The sequence below is a fragment of the Crocuta crocuta genome, unplaced genomic scaffold (genome assembly GCF_008692635.1).
Source record: "Crocuta crocuta isolate KB4526 unplaced genomic scaffold, BGI_CrCroc_1.0 scaffold118, whole genome shotgun sequence".
NCBI lineage: Eukaryota > Metazoa > Chordata > Mammalia > Carnivora > Hyaenidae > Crocuta > Crocuta crocuta.
The window spans coordinates 13,322,182-13,338,154 of NW_027551558.1; the positions used below are offsets into that span (position 1 = coordinate 13,322,182).

General features: G+C 39.0%; 2 protein-coding genes across 2 annotated transcripts in view; both read right to left on the reverse strand.

Annotated features, from left to right (window-relative positions):
* STPG4 (sperm-tail PG-rich repeat containing 4) overlaps positions 1 to 6,993 on the reverse strand; it is a 43,062-nt gene extending 36,069 nt beyond the window's left edge. The window contains 3 exon segments of the mRNA XM_077749261.1: positions 2,929 to 3,186; positions 4,530 to 4,589; positions 6,831 to 6,993. Of these exon segments, the coding sequence (XP_077605387.1) occupies positions 2,929 to 3,186; positions 4,530 to 4,589; positions 6,831 to 6,908 (396 nt within the window). The 5' untranslated portion in view covers positions 6,909 to 6,993.
* A 4,057-nt stretch (positions 6,994 to 11,050) lies between these two features.
* The window catches only part of CALM2 (calmodulin 2), a 14,001-nt gene continuing 9,078 nt past the window's right edge, over positions 11,051 to 15,973 (reverse strand). Inside the window, exons 3-6 of the mRNA XM_077749184.1 lie at positions 13,255 to 13,398; positions 13,049 to 13,155; positions 12,631 to 12,766; positions 11,051 to 11,693 (exon numbers count right to left, since the gene is read on the reverse strand). Of these exons, the coding sequence (XP_077605310.1) occupies positions 11,665 to 11,693; positions 12,631 to 12,766; positions 13,049 to 13,155; positions 13,255 to 13,398 (416 nt within the window). The 3' untranslated portion in view covers positions 11,051 to 11,664. The remainder of the gene's footprint in view (positions 11,694 to 12,630; positions 12,767 to 13,048; positions 13,156 to 13,254; positions 13,399 to 15,973) is intronic.

A 15,973-nucleotide genomic window follows, 5' to 3' on the forward strand; every position in this document is an offset into this window, starting at 1 on the left:
GCTGAGGCAGAGGAGAATTCAAGAAACTGAAAAGCCAGATTGCTGGAAGATCATGTACAGGTGCCCTGAAATCATGACAGGAGTGGTGGTGGAGACAGCGGTGGCATGAAGGAGCTAAAATCATTCAGAAACGAGGGGGAAGAACCCAGGGGCTAGCGGAGGATGAGCAGTGACCGGGCAACGGGCAGGTCGCCACACTATAAACGAAAAGACACATCGCCCCACTTCTGTACACATGTTCTACAATAAAAACCTATTCTTTCTCCAAAATAAACACAAAAAGAATTATTGTAAAAATTGGAGGGCCGTCTCAAATACTCTTTGGAAAGAGCCAGACATAGATGAGTATACACACACACACACACACACACACACACACATATATGACAAGCATATGTAAGACACATATGACACACACACATATGTATGACAAGTCTTTGATATAGACTCTCCAGTGAGTTACATGCTTCAGAATAAAGGTGCTGAAAATAGTAAAAACTTTCTTGCAAATATAAAGCAGCACTAATGGGGTATCAAGTGAATATTCTATTAAAAATTGTGAAGCTGGAGAATGTTGCTCTGCCTTAATAAATAACAACAATGTATATCCTATCTACCTCAAATTCAAATTATTATTTGACTGAGTTCTGCTTTAAAAAAAACAGAATTATAGATTTTGTTGGTGAGTAAACAATATCACATCTGAGTATCTCTCCTCTTGAGAACGTTATCATATACCTTTGAGACAGAAAATTAGGAAAACATTGAATTCTTCCAGTTTCTAGAGCACAACCTTTTGGGAGAGGTCGAAAGGGAGAGAGGAGAAAGAAAAACAGGAAGAGTATGTTTTCAGGTTTTATCCCTCCCTCTGGGTAAGCCAAATTCTTTTAGTTTTAAAGCTTTAAATTTTACTTAATATCAACCTTCTATGTTTTCTCCTTTCAGTAGTAGGCCTTGTTCTACCCTCAAGAACTCTTAAAAGCAAGAAGAGAGGAAGTAGAAGGGAAGTAAATGGTGATGGAAAATGAAGAAGAATGATTTTGTATTGGAGGTGGCCAGAATGATTTCATATGTAGCACAGTTACCTGATACCAAGCGATAAAAATCTAAGCATAATTTAGTGTTTGTATTCATCCACTGAAGCAAACAGGATAAGATTTACCCAATGAACACTTATCATTCTGTCCTGTCTCAAAGCTATAATTTGCAAAGCAACAGGAAGGGTTTACATATTGGCTATGACATGTGCTCATCCTGCTGAAAATTGCTTGTCCATCTTCAGAACCACAGCATTTGTATTTAATTCAACCTCCACTTATAATGTATCTCTTCTCAGGTTATCACAGCAATGTTCCCAAAAAGCTATAGAGACTGTTATTATTACTGGCTTCTTTTTTTTTTTTTTTAATTTTTTAAAAATTTTATTTATTTTGAGAGAATCCCAAGCAGGCTCTGAACTGCCCGCACAGAGCCCGACATGGGGCTCAATCTCACAAACCATGAGATCATGACCTGAGCCGAAATCAAGAGTCAGATGCTTAACCGACTGAGCCACCCAGGCGCCCCATATTACTGGCTTCTTTATAAATGGGAGGCCCAAAGGCCCGAGTCCCAAAGGCCAAGTCACAACTCTGCATTTGCCAGTCTGGAACAGGCTTTCAAGAATGCTATGCCCCTGGGGCGCCTGGGTGGCTTAGTCGGTTGAGCGTCCGACTTTCACTTAGGTCATGATCTCGCAGTTCGTGGGTTCGGGCCCCGCATCAGGCTCTGTGCTGACAGCTAGCTCAGAGCCTGGAGCCTGTTTCAGTCTGTGACTCCCTCTCTCTCTGACCCTCCCCTGTTCACGCTGTCTCTCTCTCTCCTAGAAATAAATAAAAATATTAAAAAAAAAAAAAAGAATGCTATGCCCCTCCGTTGAAACACCTTTTCTGGATCCACCATCCAAATGCTGCCCCTCATTCATGGCTGGAGGCACACTGGAAAAACCACCAAATTTGGGCTCAGAAACCCTCAGTTAAAATTACTGCCTCATCTACTTATCAGCTACATGCCTCTGAATAAGTGACTTAATCTCTATCTACCTCGGTTTTCACATACAAAATGGGGATAACAACTGTTCCACCTATTTCAGAATGCTGGGGGAGAACAACTGAGAGATTACATGTGGAAACTCACAGTAAACTATAAAGAGCCACATAAATGTCATGTATTATTCAAGGTCCGGCTTGGGTCCTACTTAATCCAGGGAGTCTTCCAGCTTTTCAACCCAACCTACAATGAACTCCCTTTGGCATTTCCTCCCATGCTATTTATTTTAGCACTTGGTATATTGGCTCTTATACTGTTACTCAAATACTCCCCAGTCAGGAACATCTTTCCTGCACAGAACCTAGCACAGGGTTGTAAGCATAGGAGTACTCTGTCTACTACCCATGTTATGAATGAACTGGTGGAGCAGAGAATAGAATCTGACCTTTCTGACACCACAGTGCTCATTTCCACAAGAAAGTTTTGAAAAACGTTCCCTATGGGATCCAGTTCTATTCACATTCTAGTTAAAGGGTACCACTCACTGGAAAACTTTTCTCGTTTAAAGAAGAGGGCACCCTGCATGAACTGCTTGAGAACAGAACTATAACCCGATCATAGATAAGATCTCAGAAGCTCCCCAAGTCGGGGAATCCTGCCAACAATGCCCGGAGAGGGAATAATTTGTCCCCATGTACTCTCCTTAGGTGAAGGAGACTTCAGAGGGAAAAATCTTGCTGGACACACTTGCAAATTAGGCAGCCCTCATTTGATTTCTGTAGAAAATAAGGCATCATAAAGGTTTGCAATTTCTCCTGGGGAAGATGCACTCTAAGTACATAGAATATTTTCCTCAGGGGTTCTGGGTAGCTTTTCCACAAAAAAAAAGTAGCACTTTACCTGATCTTTGTAAACCAGTGTGCTGGGGCTTGGCCGTGGTTTGTCTTTAAATGAGTAAGTGGCCCCTTGCTTCTTTAACAAGTCCAAGAAGTCAGGAGGTGCGTACAGGGGAAGGTCATTTAGTACTGGATCATTTCTTTGCACAAGAGGTGGTTTTTTTCTTCCTTCATTTTTAAAATTATAGGTTGCTATCACTGGATTTAATAGCGATTCTTCAATAAAAGTCTTCAAGTGGTAAGTGCCAGGGATAGGCGTATTCTGTGGAAAATTGACATCATTTTTTAGATCAGCGTGTGAATGGGTAACCTCCCCTAAAACATCATTCTTAGAAGGGTCACTCATTACTTTAAAATTTTTTTTTAACTTTTATTCATTTTTGAGAGAGAGAGAGACTAAGAAAGAGAGAGAGAGAGAGAGAGAAACAGACAGAGCATGAGTGGGGGAGGGGCAGAGAGTGAGGGAGATAGATTCCGAAATAGCCTCCAGGCTCAAACTCACAAACCTCGAGATCATGACCTTAGCTGAAGTCGGATGCTCAGCCAACTGAGCCACCCAGGCCCCAGAAGGGTTACTCTTAAGGAGCATTTCTCTCTGGTTTAAAGTTTAATAAAATTTTATCAAATATAATAAACACTCTCAACAGAACAATATTTCCAGAGAATCATGACTGCTTCTTTTCTGAGACAATTGCTGAATTATATAGCAAATGGGTCATGGCCATAGTGGGCGTTTTAACTTTTAAAAAGTAACCCCAGAGATACTAAAACTTGAGATGCATTTGGACTGTTAAGAGTCAGGTCTCCTGTGAGACCACTCAGGACAGACAGTTTGACAAAAAAAAGTTAGCCTATTTCTGTTTGGTAGTTAACAACAGGTTCCTTTCTAGCTCTCAAGTGAGAAGCTAAAAAATAAGAACATGAGGCTGAGGATGAACGGGCAGATCATGTGATCCAATCGGTGCCATAAGAGGTTTGGTACTTTCAAATCACAACCACAATGTGGTTGAATGGCCGGACCTGAAAGTTTAGCCACTTTTGTTTTGTGACCAACTTTGCACTTGGTTCCACCCTTAAAATTAGTTCAATTTCAAGAAGGCTTTGACCTATGGGTCCCTCTGTTATTGGGGGGTATGGATAGAAAATATTTCTACAATATAGAAATGATTAGCTCTTGAAAGGGGGAATCTCCTGGTTATTTTTCTTTGCTAATATATTACCACCTTGCTTTCCTACATTGACCATGCTAAGTTCTCACAGGCTCTTTGCCAAGATAAAACCTGAAACCAAAAACCACAAAACAACAAAAAACAACAAACTGAAACCCAAACCCTTTTTTACAATGGAGGCTTTTTCTTGTGTAATCTCACCACCATCATAAGCTACATTGACCTTATCTAAATATCTTGTAATGCACCTACTCCCCGTTTACTTTTTACTACATCCAAAATTTAGTTTCTCAGTCATATGCTGATACCAAAATTATAAATATGGGATGAGGTCCACTGTCTTTTTACAATTGTTAGCAACTTAAAGGGTAAGGACTGATGAAAATATCAATGGGAATAAGAATCATGTGAATGGAAAGAATGAAAATATACATACTCTTAATGCTATTCTCCACCATCCTTCTCTTTCAAAAGATGATGTCTTCCGGGTTGGTTTCTATTAACAAACATAAAATGTGCTTAATCATTTGAGAGATGACCCCTGGAAGTTAAATATATCTTATAAAACATTTGCTTGAAGAAATCAACACCTGTACCAAATTGGTCAGAGTGAATTAAAATGAAACTACATAATGATAAATTTTGCCCATAATATTTCCTTAAATTGCTATTTTATGATTTGAAGCGCTTTTTAATCATCTAAATTCCCTTGGGAATAATGAGAGTAATAAATAATCTTATTTTCCAGAGATGTCATAAGGAAAATTAGATGTTCCAAAACGTGGCATTCTTAGGAAGGAAGGAGTTGTGTAGATCTAAGCCTGGATTATTATATGTTTACGGTTCAGGTGATTGTGCTGGGAGTTCAAGGTAGAAGGGTATAGCCATGAAATTAATGTGATATTGGGATACAAATTCCTCATGATGTGGCAAATGCTGAAAACTGCTGTTTCCTGGATTTACATACATTATCAAACATATAGCATATAAATATGATACAGTCAGTTCCCTCAGCTTGTCCAGCTAGCTGGGACACTAAAGAGTTAGAGGAGCCTAGACAGACTTGGGCTTGAACTCCAGTTCTGCCACTCACTAGCTAGGAGGTCTGGGCAAGTTACTTAACCCTTCTGAACTTCAACTCCCTCTTAGGAGTATATTAATAAGGCATACCAAGGTTGGCACAAGAATAAGGCATTATACATTTAAAGAGTTGGACCCACACACTTGTTGGGATGAGCACTGGGTGTTATATGGAGACCAAGCTGACAATAAACTATAAAAGAAAAAAAAATTTTTTAAAGACTTGGACCCACAAACAGTGCTCAATAAATAGCTTTTATTTTTAACATCTCACCTGCTATGCTAAAAAGGAAATTATTTTTGGTATTCCTTAGTTTCCTAGGATGCTCTTATCTTCCATAGTAAGTATTCTATACCCATTTATTATTATTCCATATTTGTTTCTGCCTCACCATCAACAGAACACAGTTATTTATTTTTTCCTTCTGTGCTATTTCCACAAGGTGTAGTCATTAAAATATTGAACTGTACTTTCATTTATAATGCTTTGGTTAGTACGACAAAATATAGGTTATTTCAAGCAACAATGCATTAGAAATAATACTCTAATCAGTAAACTGATATAATACTTTCTTCCTATTTAGCAATTTATATTCACTCTACTTATGAGTACTCCTGAGCTTTAGTTTTACTATGAAATATGTGCATTTCTCTAAAAACACAGTTTCAACACACTGCTGTCTGAATTTCTTCCTATATGTTCCCTTTATAAGATTTCTGTTGAGTCTTCTCTGTTGTACATTTAAAGTCACAGAAATTAAACTTGCTCCGGCAGGTCAAGACAGGTCTCCCACCTCTACCTAGGACCAGGAAAATGAAGCGGTAAGAAGGCAGAAGCAAACGTGGTACTTCTAAAGGAAGGTATTTGGCAGACACTGTTTTGTTTGGCCCCAGGCAGGTGATCTAAACTCCACTCATCTATCACTTCAATGTTTTTGTTGTTGTTGTTGTTTTTAATTCCTGAGAAAGAGAGACAGTGTGAGCAGGGGAGGGACAGAGAGAGAGAGAGAGAGAGAGAGAGCCACAGAATCTGAAACGGGCTCCAGGCTCCGAGCTAGTTGTCAGCACAGAGCCCGATGCGGGGCTCGAACCCACGAACTGTGGGATCATGACCTGAGCTGAAGTCAGCCGCTTAAGCGACTGAGCTACCCATGCGCCCCTCATCTATCACTTCAAATTCAATTTGGGGGTGAATCGCTTTTACAAAAGGTAGGCTAAACATCCCTCACCCAAATATGCTTAAACACTAAACGCAGGTAGTTTCAAATATTTTATAAATACTAAAGTAGGAGGCAGAGGCAAAAACGTACGCGTCAGACTAAGTAAGGAAAAAACCCATCCTCTAGGCAAAGGGGGATATCAAGGAAATTAAAGCGGCTGTCCAGTGCAGTTAGTAGGAGGGAAGAAGGAAAGAAAATACAGAAAACAAAGGGCGAATGGAAGGATGAGAGAGAGCAAGGGAAGATGAAATAAAGCGAGGCAGAACCTCAGATAAAGATCAGGAAGACAGGTCTACAGGGCAGGTATGAGGGCAGGGAAATGCAGGAACAGAGTACAGAGGGGCGCAAGGGCCCAGCATTAGAGAGACATGGGAGTCGTGCAGAGGAGTTCAGCAGATGGGAGTGGGTACTGGGAGCCCCGGGGAGGACTTCTGTACCGAGGTGACCACCAAACTGCCAGGTCCCAGGTCTTCCCTTAGGGAGTTAGAGGTGACGGCGGTGACTTGCTGGTCCATGGCAACCTCCTTGCTCCCTGGGCCACGGCTGGCGTCCGCTTACCAGGAGGCGCCCGGGGTCCGCGAGCTGCCGAGCCTGCGCAGGGGACCCGCGAGCAAACCGCCCCCTTCGCGTCGCGCGCTGGGGAGAAGGGAGGCGGGCACACTGAGGTCCCGCCCCGAGCCTGGCGCCCGCGGAATTGCCCCAGGCTGTCACGCACCTGTGCAGTTAAAGTCTAGAGGGCTCTGGAGGCGCCACGGAGCCCTGAGCCAAGGAAGGCTTGTAATAAAAGATGGTTTGTGGGAGCTTGAGTGTACCATAATCCCCACCGGCCTTTTCCCAGATTACCCCCACCCCACACCTCAAGGCAGGGAGACGGTGTGCTTGGTAGGCATACCTAGCTTTAGAGCGAAAATCAGCCTTAGCACCCATTGGTTAAGGTTGTTTCTAAACTCCTCCGGATTGAAATTCTGGGGGTGTCTCTTCTACTGCCTCTTAATTTGAGGAGTAAGCACTAGAGACGATGGGCTTCCCTAGCTGTGAAACCAAGAACCACCCTGCTGATAAACATCCGCATCTTTACACTCTCCCCTCAACCTTAATAATTTCATTTTATGGAGAACCTGTGGTGTTGTCAGCACTTCACACACATTAATCTAATTCAGTCTTCGCAACAACCCTGTGAAATAAATACTAACCTCATTTTATGGGTGAGGAAACAGGCTTCTCTTTGGACAGGTTAGCATATATATAGTTCACTGGGCATCGCTTAGAGGGGCAGAGGCCGAGTTCAAATCCGGGACTTGGTCCAGCACCCCACTGTCCACTGTACCAGAAAGTTTCTCCTTCCTTTCACAAATTTCAATAGACTTTTGCCTCCTACACTTTCCTAAAACTATCTTAATCTGGCATGTGTACACATCTTTCTATTAAAACTGGACTTGCTAGTCAGTGACCCGATTACCAAATCCAATGGGGATTTTTCAACTATCAAACTTGACCTTCACTTGTCATTGCTGTATTGATTACTCCACTACCTCATTCTTGAATCCCTCTCCTGCCTGGACTATCAGGATTTGACCACTCACTGCATCTGCTGTGATTTATTGTTTATAAAGTTGATTAATAAAATGGTACCTACCCACACCAGGTTGTTGTAGAGACTAATCTGAGTGAAATGTGTGGAACCATGCCTAGCATAATACATTTAGTAAATATGGACTGTCATTATCATCGCCTTTGGGACAAAAGCAAAATTCACAATCTCCTCTCCTTTCCCTCATTAAAACCTCATGCTCAGATGTATACTTCGAAATGCCAAATATGCTATCTTCACAGTCTCCCCTTAATGCTATTTATTCCTTTTTGACAACCTGGCAAACCACAAGAGTCAACTCCTTCGGAAAGTCCTCCTTAACCTAATCCTTTGTACCCCAAAGTCCCCTGTGCCTATCTTTACTGGAGGATTCATTTTGACAAATCATTGCCCCCCTAATTTTTAAATGTCACAAACACAGGTTTTTGTCTTAATTCTGAGTCTTCTGAACACAGGAGGAGGGATTAAAATATTTGAACATATGGCTGACCACTTTTCCTGCCTATTAAATAAAACCAGAGGGTGGACTAGCACAGTGGTTTTCAAATAATAATGTGCATACAAAACATTTGGGCATCTTATGAAAATACAGATTCAGATTCTAAGGCAGGGCCTAAGATTCTGTAGGGGACTTTTCAAGAGTGAGAGACTAGAATGCTCCATATTCCATGGGGCACCTTGGTGGCTGTTTGTTAAGCATCCGATTTGTCTTGCACTTCATGGGTTTGAGCCCCACATTGGGCTCTCTGCTGCCAGTGCAGAGCCTGCTTGGGATCCTGTCTCCCTTTCTCTGCCCCCTCCCCTGCTCATGCATGCATGCGTGATCTCTCTCCCTCTCTCAAAAATATACATTAAAAAAAAAAATAATTCGGTGCTAAATTCAACAGTCTTTAAAAAATACTAAAGCAAGGGGAGGGGAAACAATCAGGCATCAAGTTTGAAATCAAGAACTGAAATTATAAGGCCAAGAGGCTAATAACCAGAGTTTTAACAAATGGAAGAGATTAAATCAAGTCCATCACTGTTCCTCATTTCACTTTCTTATTTTGGCTGAGCCTATAAAACTGGCTCAGCAGACTAGGGACTGGTACTCTAGAGATTAAAGGAATATGATGAAAGGTACAGAGAAGTCTAGAAACCCATACAAGGTGTGAAATAGAAAAGAACATCTAGATGAGGAAATAGTTTTGCGTATCTCAAAAATAGAAACAGCATAGGTCAATGACTTCTAGGACTTCACCAGTAAGACAGATTAAGTATGTAGGATAAACAAAATGTCCTCGTAAGAAAACATAGTCTTGTACCATAGTCTTGTACAATATCACTGAGAAAACTTTAAGATTTATTTTCATGTTATCCTAACAGTTTTAAAAGAGAGGAGGCATTTGAGAATACAAGAGTACGTAAGTAGAGGTCAACAGCACCTCTGTTACACATCAGATATTTAATAAAAATTCTGTAAAATATGTTCTGAAGTATGGATCATTTTTATTAACTGCAGTAGTGGTGATTTTTGTTAGAATTATCTATTAGAATGGGGGTAAGAATTATCAATTACCATAATCCTGCTAAACTAAAACAGGCAATATGGTTAAGATTTGAAGATAGGACTAAAAGTTTCAAAATTAGTCCAGGGTTCCCGAAGACTGTTGTAGGAAGTAGAACAGAGATATGAATCCTGCTCAGTATGTGCTAAATATAACCCATTAAATTATATAAAACTGCTCATTTCAATTTCCTATAAAATAAAAATGCCAATTTTGTGGCTTTGAAGATTAGAACATAAAAATTAGTATGATATACCAAAGTACCCCAAAATAGTGATCCTTTCCACCCTGTTAACCTAGGTAAACTTCAAAATGTAGGGATTGGAAAAACTGTTGGAACTGCAAAAAGATTAACTATAATCTTAATAACATAGTAACATCGATTGAATACTTACTGCAAACACCAAGGACTATGCTAAATACTTTACCTTCATTATTGTCGAAGTTAAAAACCAGTTGGTTTTTAAACCATTTTGCAGGCAAGATAAATGAGGCCTAGGTAATATTGACCTCTTCAAGTGTTACACACAGCAGTGATCTGCACACTCATGAAATAAAACTCCAAAGCCCGTGTTTAATACACCGGAGACTACTATGCCTCAACACCCAGGCATATTAATCTTCTCTCCCCCCAAATACCTTGCTGGCCTTCCTTTTTTACTTGTTACATGTAGTAAAGGTCTATTTAATTGATTGCCTGTGTAACATGTAATAATCCCATTAGGATTATCAATGCCTGTACTTTCTCTCTAAAACCTACTTATTAGCTCTCTTTTTCTTCACTAACCGTCCAGTTTTCTATTTACTGGTAGAATCAATAACAATGGTATTAAAATAGTCCAAGATGGCAGTAGCCTGACAAATGAATGCCCCCNATTATACTCAATATTTTAATCTTGGCTCTGGTTTGCTATGAAATCTTCCATTAAGCTTTTAAAAGGTAGCTGAAACAAACAGAAAAGCCCTGATAACCACTTTTTGAGTAGCTTAGAGAGAAAGCAACGGCTTAGAAGCAAGCAAGAACTAAAACCAGAAGTACCATTCCACTCCTAAAGAGAACTTTCTTTGTGAAACATGTTGCTGATAGGCAGGATAACCGAAAGTTCTCTGTCTTATGAAGAAAAAGTACTATGAATAAAACACTAGTAGATAGAAGTAAAAACATAACAACACCCTTCCCTCTTTTTGGGTTTTTAGAACAGAAATATTTTAAAAAATCATTGGATAGCTGAAGTTAATACAGACAAGTGGCTATGCCAAAGTTGAAAAGTATGTAAAAAAGATAGGAAACACTAAACACCTACATTATATGTCAGTTCCCATGCTAGGTACACTTATAAAAGGTGTTTTAATCTTTCACTTAAACCTTTTGAAGAAGTATTATAATTTCAAAACTAAACACAATCTAGATAGCAAAAACAACAACAAAACCATCTAAATTATAGTAAGTAAAAACCACCCCATTTGATTCTCAAAATTGACCTCAAGTTAATGAAATGACTCAGATTCAGAGCAACAGTTGGGTAAATTGTAATTTTTTTATTGGAAAACAAATATACAACTTGGAATGGATTTGAGGCAAATTGTGCCATAAGCAGATTTTCTTTAAGTGGCTAAACAAAGTTTAAAAAGCAAGTAACAATAAAAGAAAATGTTTCTGGTACAGGACCAGCAGTACAAAAAAATAGTGTACGAGTACCTGGATAATACACCCGTTTTGCAATAGTGCAACTTTTAAGTACATATTGTTGACTGTCCATAGTCCACGCAGAGTTACAACTCCACACTTCAACAACAACATGCTGACAATTCCTAAAGAAAACTACTTAGAAAAAAGGCATAACCCAGATGTTCCCTCATTTGACCAACTCCATCTAAGTTTAGATGTGCAGAAGGGCTTAGATATATCCAGAGTAAGCCACATGCAACATGTTACTTGATCAATTTTCTAAAATAAGGTTTCAGGACAATGACAGTAAGATAAGGGAAGAAAACATGGAGGAATAAGTCCTAATTACTATACATGCATATTTTTTGACAGCAGGGGGAAACCTTTTACAGATAAGTTACAAACAAAGAAAAGGCAAATAAACAATTTTGTACAAGAAATTTAACACATTCTGTACAATGTCTTCACTTTGCTGTCATCATTTGTACAAACTCTGAAAAAGAAGAAGTACACAAAAAGTTGCATCAATGGCAAAAGACTAACAAAACCAATCATATTACTCAATCTCTGAGCAGTCTCCATTTCCCCTTTTGTTCCTCAAAACTACCATATGGTACAGAGGAAAAAGCTAGTTTACTTAGACTGTCAAGGCTGGAACTCTATAAACCAAAATTATTAAGGCTTATTAATCAATACATCAAATTTATGCTTTCAACAAGCTATTATAAATAGAAATATTCTTGGTATAACATGATAATTTTGAATGGAAGCACAAGTAACCAGTTTCAGCCTAAAGCTAATTAGAGGGAAAATAAATCCAATGAAGGGAAATCACCTTAATTTCATTTTGAGGATCCTGAAATAAGTTTAAAGATTTTCAAACTGTTCCACAATCATTATACAAAGATCAATTTAGCAGTTTAGAGTACAGTGCTTCTCAAACTTTAATGTGCATATGAAACTGCTCGGCAATCCTGTTAAAATGCAGATACTAGGTAGACTAGGACTTGATAGTAAACTGTTTAAAAAGTTCTCAGGTGGGGCACCTAGGTGACTCAGTCAGTTGAGCGTCTGACTTTGGCTCAGGTCACGATCCTGCAGTTCATGGGTTCGATCCCCACATCGGGCTCTGTGCCGGCAACTAGCTCAGAGCCTGGAGCCTGCTTCAGATTCTGTGTCTCCCTCTCTCTCTGACCCTCCCGTTTATGCTGTCTCTCTCTCTCAGATATAAATTTAAAAATAAATAAAGTTCTCAGGTGATCGTGATTTTTGCCTAGTATATAAAACACTCTAAAAAGCTAAAAGTTTATAAATATAAAAACCTGTTTTAGCTTCTTTATTGGAGGTATCCCTAATTTTGACCTATCAGATACCTAACAAATAGCTATAACTTAAAATCAAAATGCAGAATGAGGTAGTGAAAGGCTTACCTTCATAGTTTACTTGACCATCACCATCAATATCTGCTTCCCTGATCATTTCATCAACTTCTTCATCTGTTAACTTCTCTCCCAGGTTTGTCATCACATGGCGAAGCTCTGCTGCACTAATATAGCCGTTGCCATCCTAGAAAAAAATTTAATAAAATATCTAACTAAAATTACAGACTTAGAGTTGGAATGGAAATTTAGTAAGTTTATGCCAAACTTCACATTAGGGAGAAAAATATACTTTAAAAATACATACCAACTAGAAACAATCTATAGTTGAACAATAAATTAAAGATCACGGAGGACAAAGCAGGATAGCCTACGTTGAAATCACTATTTCTTAGTTCCAAAGTCAAGTGATGCCTCTTTGCCAAGATTCATCCTCAAAATTTAACAAATTCAATCACTGAATACCTACCTTATCAAACACACGGAATGCTTCTCTAATTTCTTCTTCACTGTCTGTATCTTTCATTTTTCTTGCCATCATTGTCAGAAATTCCGGAAAGTCAATTGTGCCATTTCCTGAAATGGTTTGTTTAGTTGAAATATTACAGTAGGATTCAAATAACCCTCTTTGACTCCCCCACCCCAAACAGACCCCCAATTAAAAAAAAAACTTACCATCAGCATCTACTTCATTAATCATGTCCTGTAACTCTGCTTCTGTGGGATTCTGCCCAAGAGACCTCATTACAGTTCCCAATTCCTTTGTTGTTATAGTTCCATCACCATCCTTGTCAAATAGTGAAAAAGCTTCTTTGAATTCTGTTTTAAAGAGAGACCAATCCAAACATACAAATTAACAAATTAACAACAAGACCTTGTGATATTTCAAACATCTTTGGCTAATCATACCTATATATGTTCATATTGACCTATCAGCAATTTTTTTCACCTAAAATCTTACAGAGAGCTCGCTCCAATATCAAAAACAGGTAAAAGTCAAAATTATTCTGTATTCAAAGAGGCAAAGAATCAAAGCTTCTCTATTTTCTACTGAAGCTCTTAATAGAAAAAATAAGACTATGGTACCCAGCATGTGTTTCTGTAGAGCAACTATATGCATTATGTCTGAAGTAATCCTCAAAAGTTACAATAAAGTCTATTTAAGAACCTACTAATTTAAAAACAAAAAAACCCTTTAAACTTCAGAATAATATGCAATAGGCTAGTTTCCTTTTCTGAGATCTAAGGAACTATCATCACATAATCTACATGATATTAATAACAGGATGATCAAGATATGAATGGTTAGTTGTAGCTAAGTACTGTATTACTAAGAACAAAGACCTTTATTTAGAATATAAAATCCAGGGGTGCCTAGGTGGCTCAGTCAGTTAGATCATCTCACGGGTTCATGAGTTCGGGCTCCACATCAGGCTCTCTGCTATCAGGACAGAGCCTGATCCAGAAACTGTCTCCCTCTCTCAAAAATAATTAAAAAAAAAAGAGAGAGAATATAAAATACCAAACTTTTAATAAAGTAGAATATATTATTTCCTTAGATCTTTAAGATGTTTTATGAAATTATGTTCCTTTTAACTCACCACTGGATTACAAAGAAAGCTGTTGGAGAAACAATCCAGGATACCTGGCTTCACCATTTATTTTATAATCTAAAGCAGAGATTAAATTTGGTAATTCGAGGTCATGTAAATGAGCTAGTAACAAAGCCAGTATTTTCTGGTAGGGTATTTTTAAAAAGGTATCAGACCCTATCAGCATGCAAATCCAAAAGCAGTTCCAAATTTCACAGGGCTAAGTTCCCTCAACCTATCTATCCATGTGAAAATGTGTACCTGACATGTTTTAAGAAATAGTGTGCTTCCTCTTTTATAATCCAAGGCTATTTATTCCCCCCTGCCTTTTTATCCTTGCTCCATTTCATACTCCTCCCAGTTTCAATCCATCATAATCTCTTCTCTGGACTAAACTACTCTTCCAGTGATATCACCATTAACATAATATCATGTCTCTTATGCTTAAAACTAAATTCAAACCCTGTATTTTCTCTTACGTGCTTACCCTTATCTTTCCCCCAATCTTGGGAAGCACCATCACTCATATACACTTCTACCAATCCACTATTAAAATTACTTCAGCTCCACTCATCAGTTGAAAATGCCAAGTTTACCAATAACAACCTAGTTGCCCAATCGAACAAGTGTGCTTAAGTATGTGAGGCCATATAGCATAGAAACTAAAAAGCAGACTTTGGAACTCAACCACTTGGGTTACTAGTAATGTAACCTTAGGCACATTAAGTTACTACCTCAGCTTCCTCCTTTTTGTTAAGTAGGAATAATTGTACCTACTTACTAAGTTTATGAATTTAACTGAGAAGCATAAAGCACTCAAAGCTATGTCTGACAAGTGTCAAGAAAAAGATTATCTCATTTTCCTGCAGCATCCAAAACAACACTGAAAAAACTCTATAAACTCTTGGCTTTCACAAGAGTACTTCAGTTTACCTCCTAGCTTACACTGTCAAAAGCTCTTGCTTGTATTTATCTTTCACATGTAGATGTGACCAATCTTCTTATCCCTTTTCTTCTCTCTGGCCATTTCATCTATGTCCACTTATAACGAAGACTTCTTTAGTCTACCAACTGCAGTCCAAAAGTAGATGCTCTTTCTGGCATACTGCCAGGTCAACAGCAGCCTAACACTACATCACAGTGTCTGTATCATTCACCACACACTTCATCTCATCACGCAAACATTTTACTACCTTACACCATCATAAGAAGGGTGAGTACGCTATGAGAGACCACACTCACGTTACATTACAGTATATTGTTATAGCTGTTATTGTTGTTCATCTTTTCATAGGTATGTGTGCATAGGAAAAACCAGAGTTTGGTACTGTCAGTAGTTTCAGGCATCCACTAGGGTCTTAGAATGTACCCCTTCCCACCCTACAGTATCTTTATTTCGGACTTCCTACAGAACATCTCCCCTGGCTGACCCCAAGCAAGACTTACGAAAAAGAATTCTATATTCCCCAGCAACCATTGGAATGCAAGCAGAAGACATTTTTAACTTTTTCCCTCTGAATAATACTGCTTCATTCCTTTTACATCTCTACAAAACATTATCTTGTTTAATGGCACTGTCATCTTTTGCCTAGACTGTTACAACAGCCTTCTAACTGGATTCTTTATTTAAAATTCCCCGGGGCACCTGAGTGGCTCAGTCGGTTAGGCATCAAACTTGGGCTCAGGTTAAAGATCATGAGTTCGAGCCCCTGGTCAGGCTCTGCACTGACAGCTTACAGCCTAAAGCCTGCTTCAGACTGTCTCCCCCCCCCCCCCCCCCTCCCCCCCCTCAGTTTCCCTCC